The 22,091-nt window shown below is 39.8% G+C and overlaps 1 protein-coding gene across 1 annotated transcript; it reads right to left on the bottom strand.

Annotated features, from left to right (window-relative positions):
- Positions 1 to 7,227: 7,227 nt before the first annotated feature.
- Positions 7,228 to 17,131, bottom strand: LOC138908990 (uncharacterized). Its single transcript, XM_070199884.1, has 6 exons — positions 16,819 to 17,131; positions 16,265 to 16,609; positions 10,566 to 10,624; positions 9,601 to 9,668; positions 9,265 to 9,444; positions 7,228 to 7,354 (listed from the first exon to the last, which is right to left on the bottom strand). The coding sequence occupies exons 1-6, from the start codon at positions 17,129 to 17,131 to the stop codon at positions 7,228 to 7,230; spliced, it is 1,092 nt and encodes a 363-aa protein (XP_070055985.1).
- Between the last annotated feature and the right edge of the window lie 4,960 nt (positions 17,132 to 22,091).

Genomic DNA, 22,091 nt, shown 5'->3' with positions numbered 1-22,091 from the left:
ATGTTTTGAGTTCTTACATATTCATGAGTTGAAATTGTGTATTGCCTATTTGGGAAAAAGTATTTCAAGAGTATTCTATATGATGATGTTTATGATGATAATCCTTAAAAGTAAAGAAATAAAAGTGCGAAATATGATATACGGCCACAGTGCCATGAATGAATAATAATATATATGGCCAAGTGATCTAACGAATTAATGATGTTGTAAGTAGTTGAAAGTAATTGTGGAGTGATATATGCTGTGAAAGGTTATGAGATGAACGTATTTGTACTTATGTTTCCAATGTGTTATAAGCTCCTACGTCCTCATAAGAGAGGCTAGGTTGTTCCTAAATATTTTAAATGTTCTTGATGTCCTATGATCACCCATGACAAGTAGAAGTAAGTGATGGTATGAACATAAAGTGTGGCTGTTTGCCTAAATGAGAATTATGAGGTATTGTATGTCCCAATGATTTCAACTATAGTTGTATGCTTCTGAAATAATGTATGTAAATGACTTTGATGTTAAGTCCCAAGAATCATGAACTTAGCTAATGACCTTAAAATGACAAGAGAGTATATAATGTAGTGGTAGAGGGATGCCCTATGCTAAGTGATGATAAATCTTATGGATAGCGTATTTGGGCCATGCGCCATTGAAATTGACTTTTTGATTTACCATACGTGTGCTAACGTAATGAGTTGTATTCCTCCATGATGAGCATGAACCTGAACATGAAGTGTTCCAATGATACGGTAAATTACAACCTTAAATGTAATGTTAATTGCGTAACTTTGAGTTTATATGTGGTATTGTGAGTACACCTCCACCCGCATACATTGGGGTGAGGCGGCAGGGCCGTTTTGTGTAGTATTGTGATTGCACCTCCACTCGCATATATTGGGGTGAGGCGGCAGGGCCGCTTTGTATAGAGATTACGGTATTGTGACACACCTCCACACGTGTATATTGGGGTGAGGCGGCAGGGCCGCTTTGTGTAGAGATTGAGGTATTGTGATACACCTCCACCCGCATATATTGGGGTGAGGCGGCAGGGCCGCTTTGTGTAGAGATTGTGGTATTATGATACACCTCCACCCGTATATATTGGGGTGAGGCGGCATGGCCGCTTTGTGTAGAGATTGTGGTATCGTAATACACCTCCACCCACATATGTTGGGGTGAGGCGGTAGGGCCGCTTTGTATGAAGGTGGTTATAGAGTATCCCCGGCTTAATTTGTATAAATGTTAATGGAAGATCTTAGTAAATTTGCTTGACATTAACGACTATCTAAGCCCTTTTATTGTTACCATGATTTATCATATTCATGTTGTATTTCCAAGACCTTGCATAGGTTTATTGTAATGTAATATGAAACGCATAGGTGTATAATGATATAGGTGAACCCTAGGGGCGGGCTATGAAACGCATAGGTATATAATGTAGTATGTGATCCTATGGACGGACTATGAAACATATAGGTGTATGATATGTGAACACTGTGAATGGTCTATGAGACGCACAAGTGTATTGTGCAAGTAAACACTGTGAACGGTCTATGAAACGCATAGTTGTATTGTGTAAGTAAAAACTATGAACGGTCTATGAAACACATACGTGTATTGTGCAAGTAAACACTGTGAACGGTCTATGAAACACACATGTGTATTATGTATGAAATCCTATGAACGGTCTATGAAATGCATAGATGCATTATATATGAAATGTATAGGTGTATGGTATGAATAAACACTATGGACGGTCTATGAAACGCATAAGTGTATAATATGATAAGTAAACACTGTGAACGGTCTATGAAATGTACATGTGTATTATGTATGAAATCCTATGAACGGTCTATGAAACACATAGGTGCATTGTATATGAAATGTATAGGTGTACGGTATGAATAAACACTATGGACGGTCTATGAAACGCATAGGTGTATAATATGATATGTGAACACTAAGGGACGGTCTATGAAATGTATAGGCGTAAAATAAGATAGGGATATGGACGGTCGATGCATTATTAATGCTAACAATAGGTGACACTTTTATTGGCCTTGTTTGTATATGTTGTTTCAATTACATTATATTAGGTATTCCGCGTATAGTTCATATGGCTCAGTTGATCCTAAACGAAGTTTAAAATGATGTAAGCATAACGAGACTTGAAATGTGAATCTATGGGATATTTCGTAGTTCTTGATGTACTTCATATGCCTCTTATTTGAATTACCATGATTTCATATGTTATTCTGTTTGCCTTACATGCGAGTACTATTCCACATGTACTCACGCCCCTTTTGTCGGGGGCGCTGCATCTTTAATTGGATGCAGTATACTTCTATAGGATGATATGGATCTTCTGCACAACAGATTATGATGAGCCCGCTACAATTCCAGTGGGTATTCGAGCCTAGTTGGTTTTATGTACTTAGGTATCTATTGTCATAGAAGCTCCATGTATACTGTGGGTCATGTACGTAAGTTTTGAGTTTCGTCATATATTTATGTTCACAGATAATTATGAAGCTATGTACCCATCACGAGAGAAAAAAGAAAAATAAAATTTATGGGCCATTGAGCAAAATGTATTCAATATGAAAGTCAAGATCTAATTCTGTTTTGATAAATCATACATGAGTTATGATGAGAGGTTGATGTAACATAGGCTTGCTTGACTGGGTTCACTCGGTTGAGCGCTGGTCATGTTCCCCAAGTTCGGGGCGTGACAAAGACATATTCTCATAATTTGTCAACAAAGTGCACAAGGACATGGAAATAAATGAATGAAGATGAGGATTCAACATATAAAGCATGATTACATCTAACTCAAATTAGCAATGATTCCACAATTCTCAACATGGCCAATTTAGAATAATTATTATGCTAAAATATGATCTCTAGCATGGAAAGGATAAGCTCGTATAGTCATTCAACGAATTATACATGTATCAAAGAGGGAACACAATCAAATCAAGACATAGTAGGAACCCAAAGTTTATTCCGGTTATTTTTCATATATAGCACCCGCATATACGCTCATCACCATACATATATGTCACATCGCAAATATCATAATTAGACAAATAAAGATTAAACCTAAGTCTTATTCTCTCACACAAGATTAGGCAAGATGCTTACCTCAAACAAGCCAAATCAATACTCTAAAATACTTTTCCACACGAATTGCCCTCCGAACTGCTCAAATCTACCCAAAACTAATTCAATAGCATCAAACAAAGCCATATGACATAATCCCGAACAATAAGACTTTGATTTTTACACATATACATAAAGTCAACCCAAAGGTCAGCCTGGGCCTCCATCCCAGAACCCGACAAAAATTTCATAACTCCCAAACACCCATTTCAATATGAGTCCAAATACACAAGTTTCATCCAAACCCAACTTCAAATCGGTTTCCAAATTTCCAATTTTTACTCTCCACAACCATAAACAAATTCCCCAAATTTCTCTTTCAAATGACATAATCTAGGTGTAATAATCAATGGAGAAACAAGATATAATGTTAAAATCAAGTAGAAATCACTTACCCTCTTCTTTTGCGAGGTAGTCGACTAAATTGCGTTCTACTCGACTGATATTTTTGAAACTAAGTATAATAAAGGAAATTGCAAAAAGTAAATGACATAGATTTGTTTATACTGGTTCGGATTTAGAGTGAATCCTACGTCCAGTCCCCTTGGGTTGCAAGGGTGATCTCTTTCAAATATGAAGTGACTTAGTACACACAAAACATATCCACCACTATATTAATCACAAATCAAGCCCGGAAAGGACACACAATATCCATACAAACTCATACAGTCATAAATATATAAATAAAGTGTGCCACCCCCAACTAAAATTATTGCAGTGTCCTCACTGCACAATATCAAATCGAAAAGCATAATAGTTAGAGGGCTCCCTGAATCGGCCTCAGTCGGAGCTAGAGGTGGAAGGAAATTTGAGCTCCTCCTACTCCTCATCATCATCCGAGTCATTTAAACTACACAATGACCTCAACTTATCCATCATTTTGTTCAGGAGGTTGCTCTTTTTCTTTTCGTGCTCCTTGAATTTTCTCTGCCGCTTCTCAATCTTCCCTTGTAGGAGGCTCATGTTTTCCAACCTGTTATTCATGGCCTCCATCTTGTCCGTTATTATTTTTTGCTCTTTAACTATGTCATCCAAAGATGGTGGGGCAGCAGTGCTAGTAGATGTGCGAGCCCCAGATGGGCCAGTAGGAAGGCCAGCTATAAGCTGCCTAATGTGTACATCTACTCCATGTATCTTACTGGATAGGTGACGCATAGTGTGAGGTCTAGACTGGAGTGGTCCCATGGGGTCAAATGACCCTGTTCTAGGTGCAAAGGGTCTGTCAGAATTAGTGGTAGCCTCAGAGAATTTCCCAAATGAAGAGGAAGCAACATCAATCCTCCTCATTTTTTTGCTTGTCAGAGGGTCCCCTTTTTAGCAATTGGTGGATCATCGGCTTCCCCAGATCTTTCTCATTATTATTTGGGTGTTTTAACACCCCCAACATTATAACATACCCGCGTAATCAATGATGGTAAGAATAGGCTCTTGGACCGCCCATGGGTGGCTTCCTCGATTTCTCTAACAATGTGCTCTCCCATATTCACGGGTAGTCCATCGATAATAGCAGCAATTATCAATGCCCTTTATGGTGTCACATCAGTGTCATTTATAGAGGGAAAGATCCTCAAATAGATAATGGAAAGCCAAGTCTTTGTTTCTGCAGTAAAATCATGAGAGTCAACTCCCCTGTGCAATGTCAACCACTTCGGGGTCACTCCATCATGCAATTTGTCCACCAACCATTGGTTTCCTCTTGCTTTTGCTCTGTCTCTATAAACCTCGTTATCGGCATTGGGAAGGCCATAAATTCTGTCGATTATCTCATGGTTGAAGCTGACTTGCACACCTCGCACAGTAGTAACTAAGGCTCCTTGGAAATCGGTCCTCAAAGCATTTGCATAGAATTCCAACACCACTGTGTAGTTGGCATCATTTGGTTGGGGGGCAAAGCAAATCCAACTGCTTTATACCAATCTTGTGTAGAAGCCTGGAATTTTAGCTTCAACCTTCTCCATGTTTATACCTCTTTCCCTGATGATGGATGACAAGAGTTCGTCATATTTTCGTTCATATTCAGCAGATAAAAACCTGTCATGATCAAAGGGTTCCTCTTGTTCAACTTCGGGGGCATGTTCTTGCTCAATTTTGTTGTGTTCCGAATCCATTTTATTCCCAAAATACCTACAAAATAGACCAACAATGTTAAAAGCTCATATAGACACTTAAAACAATGTATTAGGAAGTATTTAAGCCAAATAAATTGGCAAAAAGGGTCCCGGGCAGAGTTGTGCAAAACTGCTATTTTTTGTCATTTTAGGAACTGCCAGCAATTGCTCTTCGCGTTCACATAAGGTCGCTCGCTTTCGCAAAGAGAAAAACATTTTGCCCAAACATTTGCCTTCACGTTCGCGAGCAGATCAACGCGTTCGCGAAGATTAAAATGTTACTCCTCTAGGAATAGGCTTACGCGTTCGCGAGCAGAACATCATGTTCGCGAAGGTCCTCTTCATCGCCCAGGCCTTTTTTTCTTTCAGGAATTTTGTCAAGCAGTTTGTGTTCCCTCTTTTCCTTGTTCATTTTTTAGTCAATTTTAGAACACATTTCATTCAAAAATTTGTAATAACAATCACACACTTACATTCAACCAACCTCACCCAGCTAGCACAAACAATTTAACACACAAGATTGACATTTAAGACTCAAACTTTTGAACCCTATATACAAGAGAGGAAATCACATACCTTGCAAATGGAGGCTGAAAATTGCAATGGACTTGAAGAATATGAAGAGTTTGATTTTTGGGGATTCAAGCAGGAGGAGAATTGTTCTTGAGCCAAGAGGGAATTAAGTGTCCGTTTCCAGTGTTCCCAGTATTTTTAGAATTTTAAAAATTACATGACTAAACGCGTTCGTGGGGTCTGCGTCGCCTATGCGAAGTGTAAAAGCTGGCCAAACAGTCACGAACGCGACATTAGATTCGCGGATGCATAGGCTTAAAATTTCATAACCCTTCGTGATCGCGAAGGTATACCCCGAACGCGAAGCAGTGCTTCTGCAATTTCCAATAGCTACTGGTATTTGGTTGTCCGGTCACCCCGACCTGCCTAAATCAACTCCAAAAATTGTGAAACTTGGCAGATTAGTCAAAAATAATATACTAAGCTATTCTTAAAAAAAAAAAGAAATTTTCGAAAACGACTAAAAGTTTTAAAAATGATGGGTTGCCTCCCACCAAGCGCCGCATTTAACGTCATGGAACGGCGCGAATCAACTTTACCACTTTTCTCTCCATTTGGAACATATGAATTGGGCACCTAACGTGGAATCAAGTTTGTGACCACGAGCGGTGGGGGATGGTAAGTAGATGATCAAGGCAAATATCAATTTCTTTATTTTGCAATTCTTGGTTTTCATGCGAGAAATGCCATTTTGCCTTCTTGAATATGTAAATTGCAAAATGTATGGCTCTTGTTCTTCTTCTTTACACTTCCATATGGATTCATACAGCTCAATTACCATATCACCATGCAATTTCAAAGTTGAAAAATGCTTGTAATACGACCTCAAGCCTTTAAATTGCAATTCTGCCTGGATTTTGACATTCTCCTTTTCCCCCGGAATAGAGTCAATCACAATCATATTTTCAACTACACCGGTTGACTCTAATTCCATTTTTTGCTTGGCATAACCAACAAGTATGAAGTCAGTTGGCGGATGTTCAATTCTTGATTCCTCGAAATAAAGCTCACTTTCTTCCTCGAAGTTGGACTCTTCTTGATTTCTTTCCACACTCTCAAGTTGGTGGGCATAGTGAGCCTCAACCAATATTTTCATTTGATTGTCCAAAGTGCGGATATTCTCATCATTTTGAGTCAAAACTTGTTTCAAGTCCTCGAGTGCCAAGTTGCGCTTCTCCTCATTTTCAAGAATGACCTCCAACATGAGCATCATTTTCTCATTTTGAGCATTTGAGAGTTCTTCTTGATTTTGATCAAGTGCGAAAGAAGGAATTTCGGCTTCTAAATCTAAGGAAGGTTCTTGGCTATCATTTACTTTCGAGGCTTTTTGGACCTCTATAGCTTCAAGCATTTCTCACATTTGCAAGTTCAACCTTTCAAGCGCCAAATCATTTTAGAGGCTATTTTCCAAATGCTCTACCAAGGCATTTTGCTCTTTGTTTCCTCCTTCAAGTAGGCATTCTAACATGAGCTTGAACTCTCCATTTTGACCATACTCAATTTCTTCAACTTTCATATCCCTATAATTGTCATCACAAAAAGTAGAATCATTATAGCAGGGGTTTAGGGAAGGGAAGGACAAATAAGCACAATTATACCAATGGCCGTTTTGACGACCACACTTATCATAAATACTCCACTCATGGGTTTGAGATTGTGCGCACTATCCGTCCCCGGGAGAATTTAAACAATATTTCCAAGAGTGTGGTCCTCCACAATAAGGACAAAGGTCATCAAAGTATGAAGAACTACCATCCGACCAATTTTCATTATATGATGCCATTTTTTAAAAAAAAACTAAGAAAAAAAACAAGAAACAAAGAAGAAGATAAAAAAATATAAGAAAAATAATTACACAAATATTCACAAGTTTGGACCAAAGCACGTACACTTATTTCTCAAACAACCTAAATACGCCAAATTGTTCCCCGGCAATGGCGCCAATTTTGATGACATCCAAATCCACTACTAAAAAGTAAATAAACATGGTCGCATGCAATATAATTTACCCAACTATGAGTTGGGGTCTAATCCCACATAGAACAATATGTAGGCGATTCGGCATGTAAGAGAATTATCACTTATTATGCTAAGCCAAACACTTAGAAATATTTTGAGAAAATATTTATAACTAATTACGAAAATGTAAACTAACCTAGAAAGCAAATAAAATGATCAATGGCTACAAGCATGGATGCATAGGATATTACACTCAAGTAACGATCCAATGTATTTCACGATTTTACAAATATGAGCAAGTTTATGTTAATTAGCCTCGGGTAATAATCCTATATTAGCTTCTTCCGAAGACTTACAAGACTTCCTAATTGAATTATCCCTAAAACAATTACGAGATTAAGCACACCCGAATATGGCTACAAGTAGTTCAATCCTATCCATAGGTAGAATCTACAAAATGAGGGTTAAAGCCTCAAGTTCTTGTTAATTAATCTTTCCCAACCCCAAATTATCTTTTCCAAAATTAATTAGCAGTTAGTGGGCGAGTCCTAGGGTTAGCTAATCCCTTTGGAAACATTAAAGAACAAGAATAATTAAAGAAACAATAACTCACTTCATAATAAATAAAAATCATTCAATACATAAGCACAACAAGATATTTAAAAAATACTTTAAATATGAATATTCCCATAAACAAGATTCAAGTGTTGGAAAAAATACTACACACTTAAATATACAATACAAAGCAAGAAAACGAAGAAATGAACATAAATGGGTAAGAAATTCTCAACCAAAAGCTTTAAAATTTCAAGACCCAAGTGTGTGTGCAAGAACCCTAGCTCCAAAACTCGTGTTCTTCTCTTAAAATAGGTCCAAGACTGCCCAATATTTGCCAAAGATGCCTTACAAATGAGATAGGTCATGTATTAGATGGTTTGGGGGAGAGGGGGGGGGGGGGTAAATATGTGAAATTCCAGAACTGTCTAGTTTTTCCGCCTATTTGTTCTTCGCGTTCGCGAAGGTTTGTTTCCTCCAGCTTTGTGTTTGCGTACAATACTTCGCGTTCGTGAAGGTTCATTTTCCTGAAGCTACGCGTTCGCGTTTGCGAAGGGTAATTTACTGGGCAGTGTTCCTGTTTGCATTTTAGCTCCTTTTTGACTTGTTTTCACTTGGTTTCTTCACAATCACTTCTAAATCACATAAAACCTGTAAAATGGATGTAAACGATATTAAACATGCGGTTTACTCAATCAAACATAGAAAAAATCTAAGATTAACGAAGAGATAAGTTGGTAAAATACCAACTTATCACTTTTTAGCCTCCCTATCTTCCATCTCCTGCCCACGGATACGCTTTAGCCTCCTACCAATCTCCATAGCCTGAGGAATTGTAGTCTCAGTCTCCATCTCCCGTTCCATCCCAAATCTAAGGTTGTAGGTAAGTCCATCAAGAAATCTATAGGCTCTCTACCTCTCAGCAGAAACCAAAGGAGATGCATGATGGAATAACTCCATAACATTAATAGCATACTCGGACACAATCATACCTCCATGGCGCAAATGCTCAAACTCATTGCACAACTCGTCCCTTCGGGTCCATGTAAGTTGTGTTGCGCCAGCTGGCCTACTCGCCTTGTAGGTCTTCCACCATCTATACACCAATCCCGTTAATTAAAAAGTAGTAAGCTCGACCCCTCTCGACTCCACCAAACCCAAGGTACGCAGAATGCAATGACACTAATCCAAGAAACCATGTGCGTCCTCAGAAACCCCTACACCGAACTAGGGAGGACGAAGTTTCTAGAACCTCTCAAACCTCTTATGCTCCTTAGTAGACACAATTGGCTCTATCTCAGGCTTAATTGTAACTATTGGCTGCACCAGCACAACGTTCGATGTCTGATAAATATAAGCCAGTTGTTGTGGTGTATGTGTTGCGAGAGTTTGGGCACCACCCCAACCCGTGAAGCAGCAGGTGCAACCGGAAGAAACCCTGCCTGGGCCAAGCTCCCGAACATACTCATAAACAAAGACAAGGTCTCTTGAAGTCCGGGGTAGCAATAGCCCCCTCCAGTTCAAGCTCAACATGCTCAGGCTCCTGATCCTCAACTGGAGCCACTAGAGGCTCCACAACTGCTACTCTGGTAGGTGCTCTAGTTGCGACACATGCCCCACCTCGGCCCCAGCCTATTGCGGCTCAAACAGAAGGTGCTAATGCTTGCTCAGTTCATCTAGTGGAACGTGTCCTCACCATCTGTGAGAGAATAGAAGAGTAAGGATTTATACTTTGGAATAAATGAATCCGCACGATAAAGAATGAAAGAAAATGAAGTTTCTTAATAGCCCGATAGCCTCTCGAAGATAAGTATAGACGTTTTCGTCCCAATCCGCAAGATACTACTAGACTTGCTCATGACTCATAGAACTCATGAACCTAGAGCTCCGATACTAACTTGTCACGAATCAAATCCGACCAATGATCGTGATGGAACCCAACCCCTAAGACTTGGTAAGCAAAATAGATAATGATATAAGCGTATCAAAATAAGATACAATAATATTGAATTTAACATCAAAATGTGGAATAAATCTCCAACTCAGCCAAACATAGGTACAAAAACCAAACTTTCCAAAAACCCGGTAATACTAAGTCATGAGCTCTAATCAGAATACATAATGAGTCTCAAAAGTAAAATACTATATGTAAGTAACACAATAATAAGAAATTAATAGAAGGGACTCCAAGGGTACGCGACGTCCATGCAGAACTACCTTGAATCCTCTCAAACATTCTAAACTACTCTTGAAGACAGCTACCACTAGCACCGAATCTGCATATATGCAGAAGTGTAGTATGAGAATGGTTCAATATGTACTAAGTATGTATCTAAAACAACCTCGATAAAGTAGTGACGGAATTTAAGTCATTTGATACTCACTAATCAGAGAATCCTGTGCAATATTTCGAATAACTGGGAACAAGAATATAGGAAGATGTAGAACTACTCAATTCATTAATTTACTATAGGGATGAATCCAATCCGGAATATGAACCATAAAAGAAAATACCTATTAAACCGATTAAAAGAATACAGTTACAATACCTATTATCTAAAGAGGAATCTTTCCAATAGTGTTGGCCATTTACCCTACTTCCCTCCAGATTTCATCAAACGGTCGTTCCAGAGACATAAACAGTCACAGATAGTGAAATTATGGGGCTACTGCATTCTTCAGAAGTCTAAACTAAGAAAGACTTACGAACAACTTAGGAATGATAAGATACATAGCTACAAAGCAAAAGAAGTTGTCGGAGGCGATGCAACGATACTCACCTCAGCCTCTCTGGCGGAATTAGTTACCAGATTCAATACCACGAAACAAGAGTTATCAACTTAACACAGGTAAATCATGCTTGATAAAAGAATCACTAGTCGATAATATAGGCATAGAGTATCATGTTAAAAACAATGTGAAATCATGTAAAGTGCATAACAATACATAAGGAGTTCACTTTCTTAATCGAGAATATCACCTCTTTAATTCATATTTCATTACAATAATGCCACCCTTATTTAGCCACATGTGCATAATCAAGAATAGCCATCCTTATTCCGCCACATGTTCAGAATCAAGGATAGCCACCCTTATTCCGCCATATGTGCATGAAAATAATCACAATCGCATGGCAAATATTTTGTGTCAACACCCAATAAATCCGCCCAACATGTTCACATGTGCCATTATAATAACAAGGTAATATGCCAATTTATCATCAAAAGAGAAATGCTCATAATGTTTTTAACAAGGTGCACAAGGATATGGAAATAAATAAATTTGGATGAGGGTTTGACATATAAAGCATGACTACGACTAAATTAATTTAGCAATAATTCCATAAATACCCAACTTGGCCAATTTAGAAACATTATAATCCTGAAGCATGATATCTAGCATGAAAAAAAAAGCTCGCTTAGTCATACATTGAATTATAAAAGTATAAAGAGGACACACAATTAAATCAAGGAATACTAGGAACCAAGAGTCTAATCCGGTCATTTTTCATACATAGCACCCACATATACACTCGTCACCACGCATATACGTTGTATCACAAACATCACAATCAGACAAATAAGGTCCAAGCCTAAGGGTTATTCTCCCATACAAGATTAGACAAGATACTTACCTCAAACAAGCCAAATCAACACTCTAAATATGCCTTCCCACCGGAATCGACCTCCAAACGGCTCGAATCTAGTAAACAATAACTCAATAAAACAAACAAAATCATAAGAGATAACCTCAAACAATAAAGCTTTGATTTTTATACAAATACAAAAAGTCAACCCAGATAACCCAGGCCCATACTCCAGAATCCGACAAAAATCACAAGGAAACCCATTCCAATACGAGTCCAAAATACAAGTTTCATCCAAATCTGACTTCAAATCGCTTGCAAATCCCCGATTTTCACTCTCCAAAACCCCCAAATTTCTCTTCCAAATCAGATAATCTAGGTGTAATAATCCATTGTGAATTAAGATATAATTTTAAAGTCAAGTAGAAATCACTTATCCTCTTGTTTTATGTGAAAATACTCTTCAAAAATCACCCATCTCTAAGTCTGGGGCTCAAAATGTGACATAATAGGTCTATGTCCCAAATTTAGACATCTTATAATTCTGCCCAGTGGTGCTCTTCCCGAATGTAGCCACTGAGTTCGAGAGGAAAAAAAGTCCCAAATGACATAAAACCCTATTCCAAGTCCCGGAACAATAACCCGATAGACTTAAAGTTAACTCCTGGACGAAGCTATGAACCTTCCAAACTTTCAAATTTCCAACTTTCACCAGTTAGAGCCAAAACAACTTAGGAACCTCCAATTCCAAATCCGGGCATACGCCTAAGTCCAAAATCACCATACAAACCTATTGGAACTATCCAATCATCAATCCGAGATTGTTTATATAAAAGTCAAACCTTGGTCAACTTTATAACTTGAGCTTCCAACCATGAAAATAAGTATTCCAATTTACTCCAAAACCTCCCCGAAACAAAACCAACCATTCCCACAAGTCACATAATAACAAATACACATACGGAGAGCATCAAATAAGGTAACAAGGCTCAAATACACAAAACAACCAGCCGGGTTGTTACAATTCGTAGCAACAAACCAACCATGCTAAGCATAAAATTGCATATGTAGCAACGTATCACGGCCGTAGCCAGGGTTTGACGAAGCAAGAAAAAGTATATATTTTTATTATCAACGTTGTGTGATCCATTCATTTTACCTTCCAATTCCTCAACTCTATTGACTTCATTGATTGGAAAGGATTAATATTTGTTCATATTAATTGCTAGTCTAATTTTTGTGTCCATTAATTTTCACTTCATGTTACTTTCTTTTGTGTTTTTTTTATTTTGTTGTCAATTATTTGGTTTAAGTATGTTTATCTTTTAATTGTTCTTCTGTGTTATGACCCAAAATTCTACCTTAAGGATCCTGATGGCACCTAGTCTCTAAGACTAGGTAAGCCTAACACATAATGAGATCAAATAGAATACAACAACTTAACTATTAAATAAAAAAGCTAGAAAATGCCATAATATAGCCGTAAAGTGAATACAACAGTCATACATCCCAAAACCCAGTAATATGAAGTCATAAGTGCTACAGAGAGTACACAATAAGTCTCAAAATACAACACTTTTTGGGATACAATAAACAATAGTAAGGAAACAATAGAGGGTGACTCTGAGGCCAACAAGCGGAACAACATGTATACCTTGAAGTCTCCACAGCTCTGGTTCAACTATCTAGCGACCTGCACGATCCGAGGTACCTGGATCTACACAAAAGTGTGCAAACGCATAGTATGAGTACACCACAATTGCTACCTAATAAGTAGGAGTAGTGACGAGGTTCAAGTCAAGACACTCACTAGACAAATAACCTGTGCGAATATCAGTATGAAACTGACAACAGAAAGGATAACATCATAAATATCAATCTGAAACTGACAACGGAAAGGATAACATAATAAATATCAACAAAGAATAGGGCATGTGATAACGCGACAAATTAACCAACAACTCGTAAAACAAAAAGTGAAATAATTTAAGGAAAAAAAAGATGTGTCCAAATCATCAACCCATTCCAACATAAGAATAACATCAAGAATAACCCCGAAATACCATGTAACATAATCAGCAAGCCACCCTTATGACGCCGCCCGGGCTTCAAAATGAAATATTTCCCCTTGTATAACTACACGCACATAAGCCCCATTATCTCTCCGCGTGAGCATCACAATGAAGTATTTCCCTTATTTGCAACATGCGCATAAGCCTCCCTGTCCTGCCACATGCGCATCAATAGACATCATCCTTATGCCGCCACATGCGCATCTCGCCACCCTTATACTCCACACAATAACAATCACCCGCACAATGCGTATACATGTGCCACAACATCACCATAATAGCAATACAAAAATCACACTACGATATCGCCCACGACTCAACAATAATGTGAAAAAGAATCAAATAATAACATAAGGGTGCCAGTAGTAAATAACAATAAGACATGTTTCATATAATAAACAACCCCAATTCAAGGCATATTAATAGCCTAAGGTCTAATTCGATCAAATATCACACATACACCCGTGTACACATCGGCACCTTATGTACCTGTCATCTCACATAGCACAAATAATGTAGATTAGACCAAATCCTAAGGGAAAATTCCAACCACACAAAGTTAGGCAAGATCTTACCTCAAACAAGCTAAGTCAATACTCTAAGAAGCCGTTCCCGCGTGAATCACCCTCCGGACTTCTCGAATCTGGTCAAAACAACTTAATAATAGCAATAAAAACCTTAGGAAACAAGTCGAAACAATAAAGCTACGATCTTGGTTCAATTATGCGAAGTCAACCCAAAAAGTCAAATCGAGCCCGCACCCCGGAACCCGACAAACCCGATAAATTCCGAATACCATTCCAGTACGAGTCCAAATATATGCGTTTCATCCATATCCAACCTCAAATTGACCCTCAAATCATTAATTTTTACTTAACAAAAGGTTTTACTAAAATCCCCAATTTTTTCATTTAGATTCACCAATCAATCGCTAAATTCAAGGTTGGAATCATTAATGATAAACAAATTCGAGTCAAAAGTACTTACCCCAATCCAAATCTTGAAAATCCGCTCCAAAAGCGCCCAAATTTGATATATATAACTCAAATTGTGATAAAATAACTAAAACTCTCGAAATAGAGTACTGAAAAGATCAACCCAGGCATACACATCGCGAACGCGGCACGTGCCTCGCATTCGTGAAGCACAAAATGACGAATGCCTCTGAAACATCTATGCGAACACAATGACCTGGTCGTGAACGCTATGCATGCCACAATAGAGCCTACGCGGACAGGATCCCTCCCACACGAATGCGAAGGCCAAAAGCTTGATGCCCTAACCGTCCTTACCTTTTACAGGAATGCGGCTCCCAACTCGCGATCGCGAAGGCCACTGCCTCCCAAAGATCCACGAATGTGGTCATCCCTTCGCGAATGCGAATAACAAATATGCCTACCACCAAATATTCTCCATGAATGCGACTTCCTAGTCGCCATCATGATGAAGTAAACTAGACTCCAACATCAACAGTCCAAAATAAGAGAAAATGGTCTAAAACCCATCCGAATGACACATGAAGCCCCTGGGACCCCGTCAATCACACCAACCAATCCCAAAACATTACACGAACCTAACCGAGTACTCAAATCACACAAAACAATATCAAAACCACGAATCGCACCTCAATTCAAGCCTAAAGAACTAATCTAAATTTCCAAATTCAAAACTTACGCCAAACATGCCTAAACACCTCGAAATGAAGTCAAATTTTGCATGCAAGTACCAAATGGCACAACAAACTTATTCCAACTTCCATAACCAAAATCTGAACCCGATATAAACAAATTCAACTCTCGGTCAAACGTTCAACTTTCCAACTTTTGCCAAATAGAACCAATTCAACCTAAGGACCTCCAAATCTAAATCTGAACATGCGCCGAAGTCCAAAATCATCATACGAAGCTATTGGAACATTCAAAATACCACTCCGGAGTCGTCTATACAAAAGTCAAACTCTGGTCAAAACTTACAACTTAAGCCTCTAACCGAGGGACTAAATGTCCCAAATGAATCCAAAACCTCAGCGAAACCAAACCAACGATCCCTAAAAGTTACGTAATCACAAATAAACCTATGAAAGGGAAAATGAGGCTCAAATACACAAAACGACAGGTAGGGTCGTTACATTCTCCCCCTCTTAAACAGACATTCATCCTCAAACGAGTATAGAGACATACTTGAAATGCCAAAACAGTGAGGATATCGGCTCCGCATATCATGCTCGGTCTCCCAATTCGCCTACTTGACCGGTTGACCTCTCCAGTGACCCCTGACCGATGGAATGTTCTTCAACCTCAACTTCCAGACCTGCTTGTCCAAAATAGCCACTGACTCCTCAACATAGGTCAAATCGTTGTCCAATTGCACTGAGCGAAAATCTAACACAAGTGACGGATCACCATAATACTTCCGGAGCATGGAATCATGGAACACCGAGTGAACTCTTGATAAGCTGGGTGGCAAAGGAAGTCTGTAGGCCACCTCACCCACTCTCCCAAGAATCTCAAAAGTACCAATATACCGAGGACTCAGCTTGGCCTTCTTCCCGAACCTCATCAAACCCTTCATGGGTGAAACTCTGAGCAGAACCCTCTCATCCACTATGAATACCACATCATGAGCCCTCCTATCAGCATAACTCTTTTACCTAGACTGCGTTGTACAAAGCCGCTCCTTAATCAACTTTACCTTCTCCAAAGCATTACAGACCAAATTAGTGCCTAACAACCTAGCATCCCCAAGCTCAAACCAACCAATCGGGAAATGATATCGCCTCCCATATAAGGCCTCGATGGAGCCATCTGGATACTCGACTGATATCTGTTATTGTAGGTGAACTCTGCTAGCATTAGAAACTGATCCCATGAGCCCCCAAAATCAATGACACAGTCACGTAACATGTCCTCCAAAATCTGAATAGTGTGCTCGAACTGTCTGTCCATATATGGATGGAATGCCGTACTCAGCTCGACCTTTGTGCCCAACTTACGCTGCACGGTTCTCCAAAATTGCAATGTGAACTGCGTGCCCTGATCGGAGATTATAGACACCGGCATACCATGAAGGTGAACAATCTCATGAAGATAAATTCGAGCCAGTTGCTCTGAAGAGTAGGTAGTCATAACTGGAATGAAGCATGCAGTCTTGGTCTATCTGTTCATTATGACCCACACTGTATTGAATCTCCTCAAGTTCTATGTAAGTCCAACTACAAAATCCATAGTAATACGCTCCCATTTCTACTGCGAAATATGAAGCCTCTAAAGCAAACCACCGGGTCTGTGATGCTCTTACTTCACCTGCTGATAGTTCAAAGACCGAGCCACAGACTCCACAATATCTTTCTTCATCCTTCTCCACTAGTAGTGCTGCTTCAAATCATGGTACATCTTCGCAGCGCCCGGATGAATGGAATATCGCAAACTATGGGGTTCCTCAAGAATTAGATCCCGCAACCCATCTACATTGGGCACACAAATCCGGCCCTGAAGTCTCAAAACCCCGTCATCACCAATAGTCACCTCCTTGGCATTAACGGGTTGCGCCGTGTCCTTAAGGACAAGCAAGTGGGTATCATCATATTGGCACGCATTGATGCACTTAAACAAAGACAACCGTGAAACTACACAAGCAAGAACCCGGCTAGGCTCTGAAATATCCAACCTCATGAACCTACTGGCCAAAGCCTAAACATCCAAAGCTAACAGTCTCTGCCTAATTGGAATAAAAGCAAGACTCCCCATGTTCTCAATGTTCCTACTCAAAGCATCGGCCACCACATTGGCCTTCTCGGGATGATAAAGAATGGTAATATCATAGTCTTTTAGAAGCTCTAACCACCTCCATTGCCTCAAGTTCAGATCCTTTTGTTTGAACAAGTATTCAAAACTCCTGTGATCTGTGAACACGTCACAAGACACGCCATGCCGTAAAGATAGTGCCTCCAAATTTTAAGCGCGTGAACAATGGTTGCCAACTCCAAATCATGCACTAGGTAGTTCTTCTTATAGGACTTCAACTGATGCGAAGCATACTTAATCACTCTATCCTCCTGCATCAACACAAATCTAATGCCAATCCGTGAAGCATCAGAATAGACTGTATAAGAACCTGATGCTGAAGGCAAAACCATAACTGGAGCTGTAGTCAAGGCAATCTTGAGCTTCTGAAAGCTCGACTCACACTCGTCAGACCATTGAATGGGGCACCCTTCTAAGTCATTCTAGTCAAAAGTGCTGCTATGGATGAAAACCTCTCCACGAAGCAACGATAATACCCCGCCAAGCCTAGAAAACTCCAGATCTCAATAAAAGTAGACGGTCTGGGCCAAGTCGGAACTACCTGAACCTTCTTTGGATTCACCTTAATCCCCTCACTGGACATCACCTGGCCCAAGAATGCCACCAAATCAAGAAAAAACTCGCACTTGGAGAATTTAGCATATAGCTTCTTCTCCCTCAAAGTTTGGAGCACGATCCTCAAGTGCTGCTCATGCTCCCAGCTGCGATTATACACCATTATATTTTTATAAATGCAAAAATAAATGAATCAAGATATGGCTAAAACACATTGTTCATCAAGTGCATAAAAGTTGCTGGGGAACTGGTTAGCACAAAAGACATTATCAAGAACGTATAATGACCATAACAGGTCCCGAAAGCCGTCTTTGGAATATCTAAAGCCCAGATCTTCAATTGATGGTACCCCAATCTCAAATCAATCTTCGAGAATATCCTAGCACCCTGAAGCTGATCAAGTAAATCATCAATTTGCCGTAGTGGGTACTTGTTCTTGATAGTAACCTTCTTCAGCTGCTTGTAGTCAATACACATCTCATAGAGCCATCTTTCTTTTTCAAAAATAGAACTGGAGCACCTCAAGGTGAAACACTTGGTCTGATGAAACCCTTACCAAACAACTCCTGAAGTTGTTCCTTTAGTTCCTTCAACTCTACTAGTGACATGTGATCTGGTGGAATCGAGATGGGCTGAATGTCCGGCACCAAGTCAATACCATAATCAATATCCCTATTGGGTGGCATGCCTGGTAGGTCTGCTGGAAACACATTTAGAAACTCACTCACTATCGGAACTGACTCAATTGGTAAGAGTATCAACACTCACATCCCTCACAAAGGCTAAGTATGCCAAGCATCCCTTCTTAACCATCTGATGTGCCTTCAGGAAGGACACCACCCTACTAGGAACATGACCAATAAACCTCTCCACTCCAACCTCGGCAACCCCGGCATAGCCAACGTTACAGTCTTAGCGTGATAGTCAAGAATAGTGTGATATGATGACAACCAATTCATGCCTAAAATCACATTAAATCCACCATATTGAGCAACAGAAGGTCAACCCTAGTTTCATAACCCCCGATAGTGAACAAACAAGAATGATAGAAACGGTCTACCATAATAGAATTCCCAACAGGCATAGACACATAAATAGGTCTACTCAAGGAATCACGAGACATATCTAGATATGAAACAAAATAGAACGACACATGTGAATAAGTGGAAACTAGGTCAAACAAAACCGATGCATCCCTATGACAGACTGGAACGATACCTATGGTGACAATATCTAATGCAACAGCCTCAATCGTACCTGCGAGAGCATAACAACGGGCCTGGCCTCCCCTTCTAGGATATCCTCTGCCCCCTGTCCTCCGCCCCTAAGTGGCTGTGTAGGTGGAGTAGCAACTTGAGAAGGAACCATAGCTTGAGTACCTGCGAAGGTCCACCCCTCCGAAGTCGGGTACAATCTCTCACCATGTGCCTAGTCTCACCACACTCGAAATAACCTCTATGCATGTGCAACTCCTGGTACTGGGTCTAACCCAAACGGCTAGAATAACCGAGGTGCCTCAGGTGCCTGCTCCCCTACTGGAGCTACTGCTGGCTCCTCAATAGCGATCCTAGCACGGCCCCTCGCTGTAGCACGTGCTTTGCCTTTTCCTTGGCCTCTAGCGACACCGACACTAGCAGCAGCATCATTAGTAACTAAATCTCTAGTAAGACAAAGGCTCAATTTTCGAAATCAACAAATCCGTATGATAAGGAATGAAAGAAGTGAAATTTCCTAGTAGTTTCGTAGCCTCCTGAAAATAAGTATAGACGTCTCCGTACAGATTCGCTAGACTCTATTAAATTAGCTTATGACTCGTAGAACATATGAACCTAGAGCCCTAATACTAACTTGTCGCGACCCAAAATTCCACCTTAAGTATCATTACGGTACCTAGTCTCTAAGACTAGGTAAGCCTAACACATGATAAGATCAAACAGAATATAGCAACTTAACTATTAAATAAGAAAACGGAAAAATGCCATAACATAACTGTAAAGTAAATACAATAGTCATACGTCCCAAAACCTGATAATACATAGTCATAAGTGCTACAGAGAGTACACAAGAAGTCTTAAAATACAACACTGTTTGGGATACAATAAACAGTAGTAAAGAAGCAATAAAAGGTGACTCCGAGGCCTGCGAGCGGAATATGAGGTATACCTTGCAGCCTCCACAACTCTGGCTTGACTCTCTAGCCACCAGCACGATCCGAGGTACTTGGATCTGCAAAAAAATGCGCAAAAATGTAGTACGAGTACACCACAATGGGTCCCTAGTAAGTATCAAGATTAATCTCAGAGGAGTAGCGACGAGGTTCAAGTCAAGACACCCACTAGATAAATAACATATGTAGAATATCAATATGAAACTGACAACAAAAAGCATAACATAGTGAATATCAACAAAGAATAGGGCATGTGATAATACGACGAATTAACCAACAACTCGTAAAATGCAAAGTGAAATCATTTAAGGAAAACAAAGATGTGTTCAAATCATCATAGTGGTCCAACATAAGAATAACATCAAGAATAACCCTGAAATACCATGCAACATAATCAAGAAGCCACCCTAATGACGCCGCGTGCGCATCGCAATGAAGTATTCCCCTTATTTTCACCATGCGCATAAGCCCCCTTATCTCGCCGCATGCGCATCAATAAACACCACCCTTACACCGCCGCATGCGCATCTCACCACCCTTATGCTCCACACCATAACAATCACCCACCCAACACGTACACATAAGCCACAACATCACCGCAACAACAATACCAAAGTCACAACAAGATATCACCCATGGCTCAACAACAATGTGAGCAAGAATCATAATAATAAAATAAGGGTGCGGGGAGTGAACAACAATAAGACATGTTTCATATGACAAACAACCTCAATTCAAGGCGTATTAATAGCCTAAGGTCTAATCCAGACAATTATCACACATACGCCCGTGTACACACTCATCACCTTATGTACACGTCATTTCACATAGCACAAATAATGCAAATTAGACCAAATCATAAGGAAAAATTCCACCACACAAAGTTAGGCAAGATACTTACCTCAAACAAGCTAAGCCAATATTCTAAGAAGTCGTTCCCGCATGAGTCATCCTTCAAACGGATCAAATCTAGCCAAAACAACTTAATAATATCAATAAAAGTGGTAGGAAATAATCCCAAACAATAAAGCTATAATCTCGGTTCAATTATCTAAAGTAAACCCCAGGCCCGCATCACAGAACATGAAACAACCCACAAATTCTGAATACCCATTCCAATACGAGTCCAAATATATGTGTTTTATCCAAATCCAACCTCAAATCAACCCTCAATCGCTCCCACGCAAACGCAGAGGCCAAATGGTTGATGCCCCAACTGACCTTCCCTTCTACGTGAACGCGACTCCGATCTCGAGATCGCGGATGTCACTTTCTCTCCAAGCTCTGCAAACGAGGTCATCCTTTTGCGAACGTGAAGAAAAATATGCCTACCACCAAAAACTCTCCGCGAATGCGACTTCCTCATCGCGCTCGCGACGAAGTGAACTAGATACCAACATCAGTAGTCCAAAACAAGAGAAAATTGTCTGAAACCCATCTGAATCACACCCCAGGCCCCCTACACCACGTTTAATCACACCGACCAATCCCAAAACATAATACAAACCTACTTGAGGCATCAAATTGCACAAAACAACATCAAAATCATGAATCGCACCT

The sequence above is a fragment of the Nicotiana tomentosiformis genome, chromosome 1 (genome assembly GCF_000390325.3).
Source record: "Nicotiana tomentosiformis chromosome 1, ASM39032v3, whole genome shotgun sequence".
NCBI classification, from domain to species: domain Eukaryota; kingdom Viridiplantae; phylum Streptophyta; class Magnoliopsida; order Solanales; family Solanaceae; genus Nicotiana; species Nicotiana tomentosiformis.
The sequence above is the reverse complement of the archived record's forward strand: the minus strand, read 5'-3'. Positions and strand labels throughout refer to the sequence as shown.

What these genes read in the sequence shown, in the direction of transcription:
- LOC138908990 (XM_070199884.1), bottom strand. Translation starts at nt 17,131, where the DNA reads ATGACTACCTACTCTTCAGAGCAACTGGCTCGAATTTATCTTCATGAG. An exon ending in GGTCAGGGGTCACTGGAGAG is followed by an intron (nt 10,625 to 16,264) that starts GTCAACCGGTCA and finishes GCATATATGCAG; the next exon opens with ATTCGGTGCTAGTGGTAGCT. An exon ending in CCTTTGGTTTCTGCTGAGAG is followed by an intron (nt 7,355 to 9,264) that starts GTAGAGAGCCTA and finishes TGACAATTATAG; the next exon opens with GGATATGAAAGTTGAAGAAA.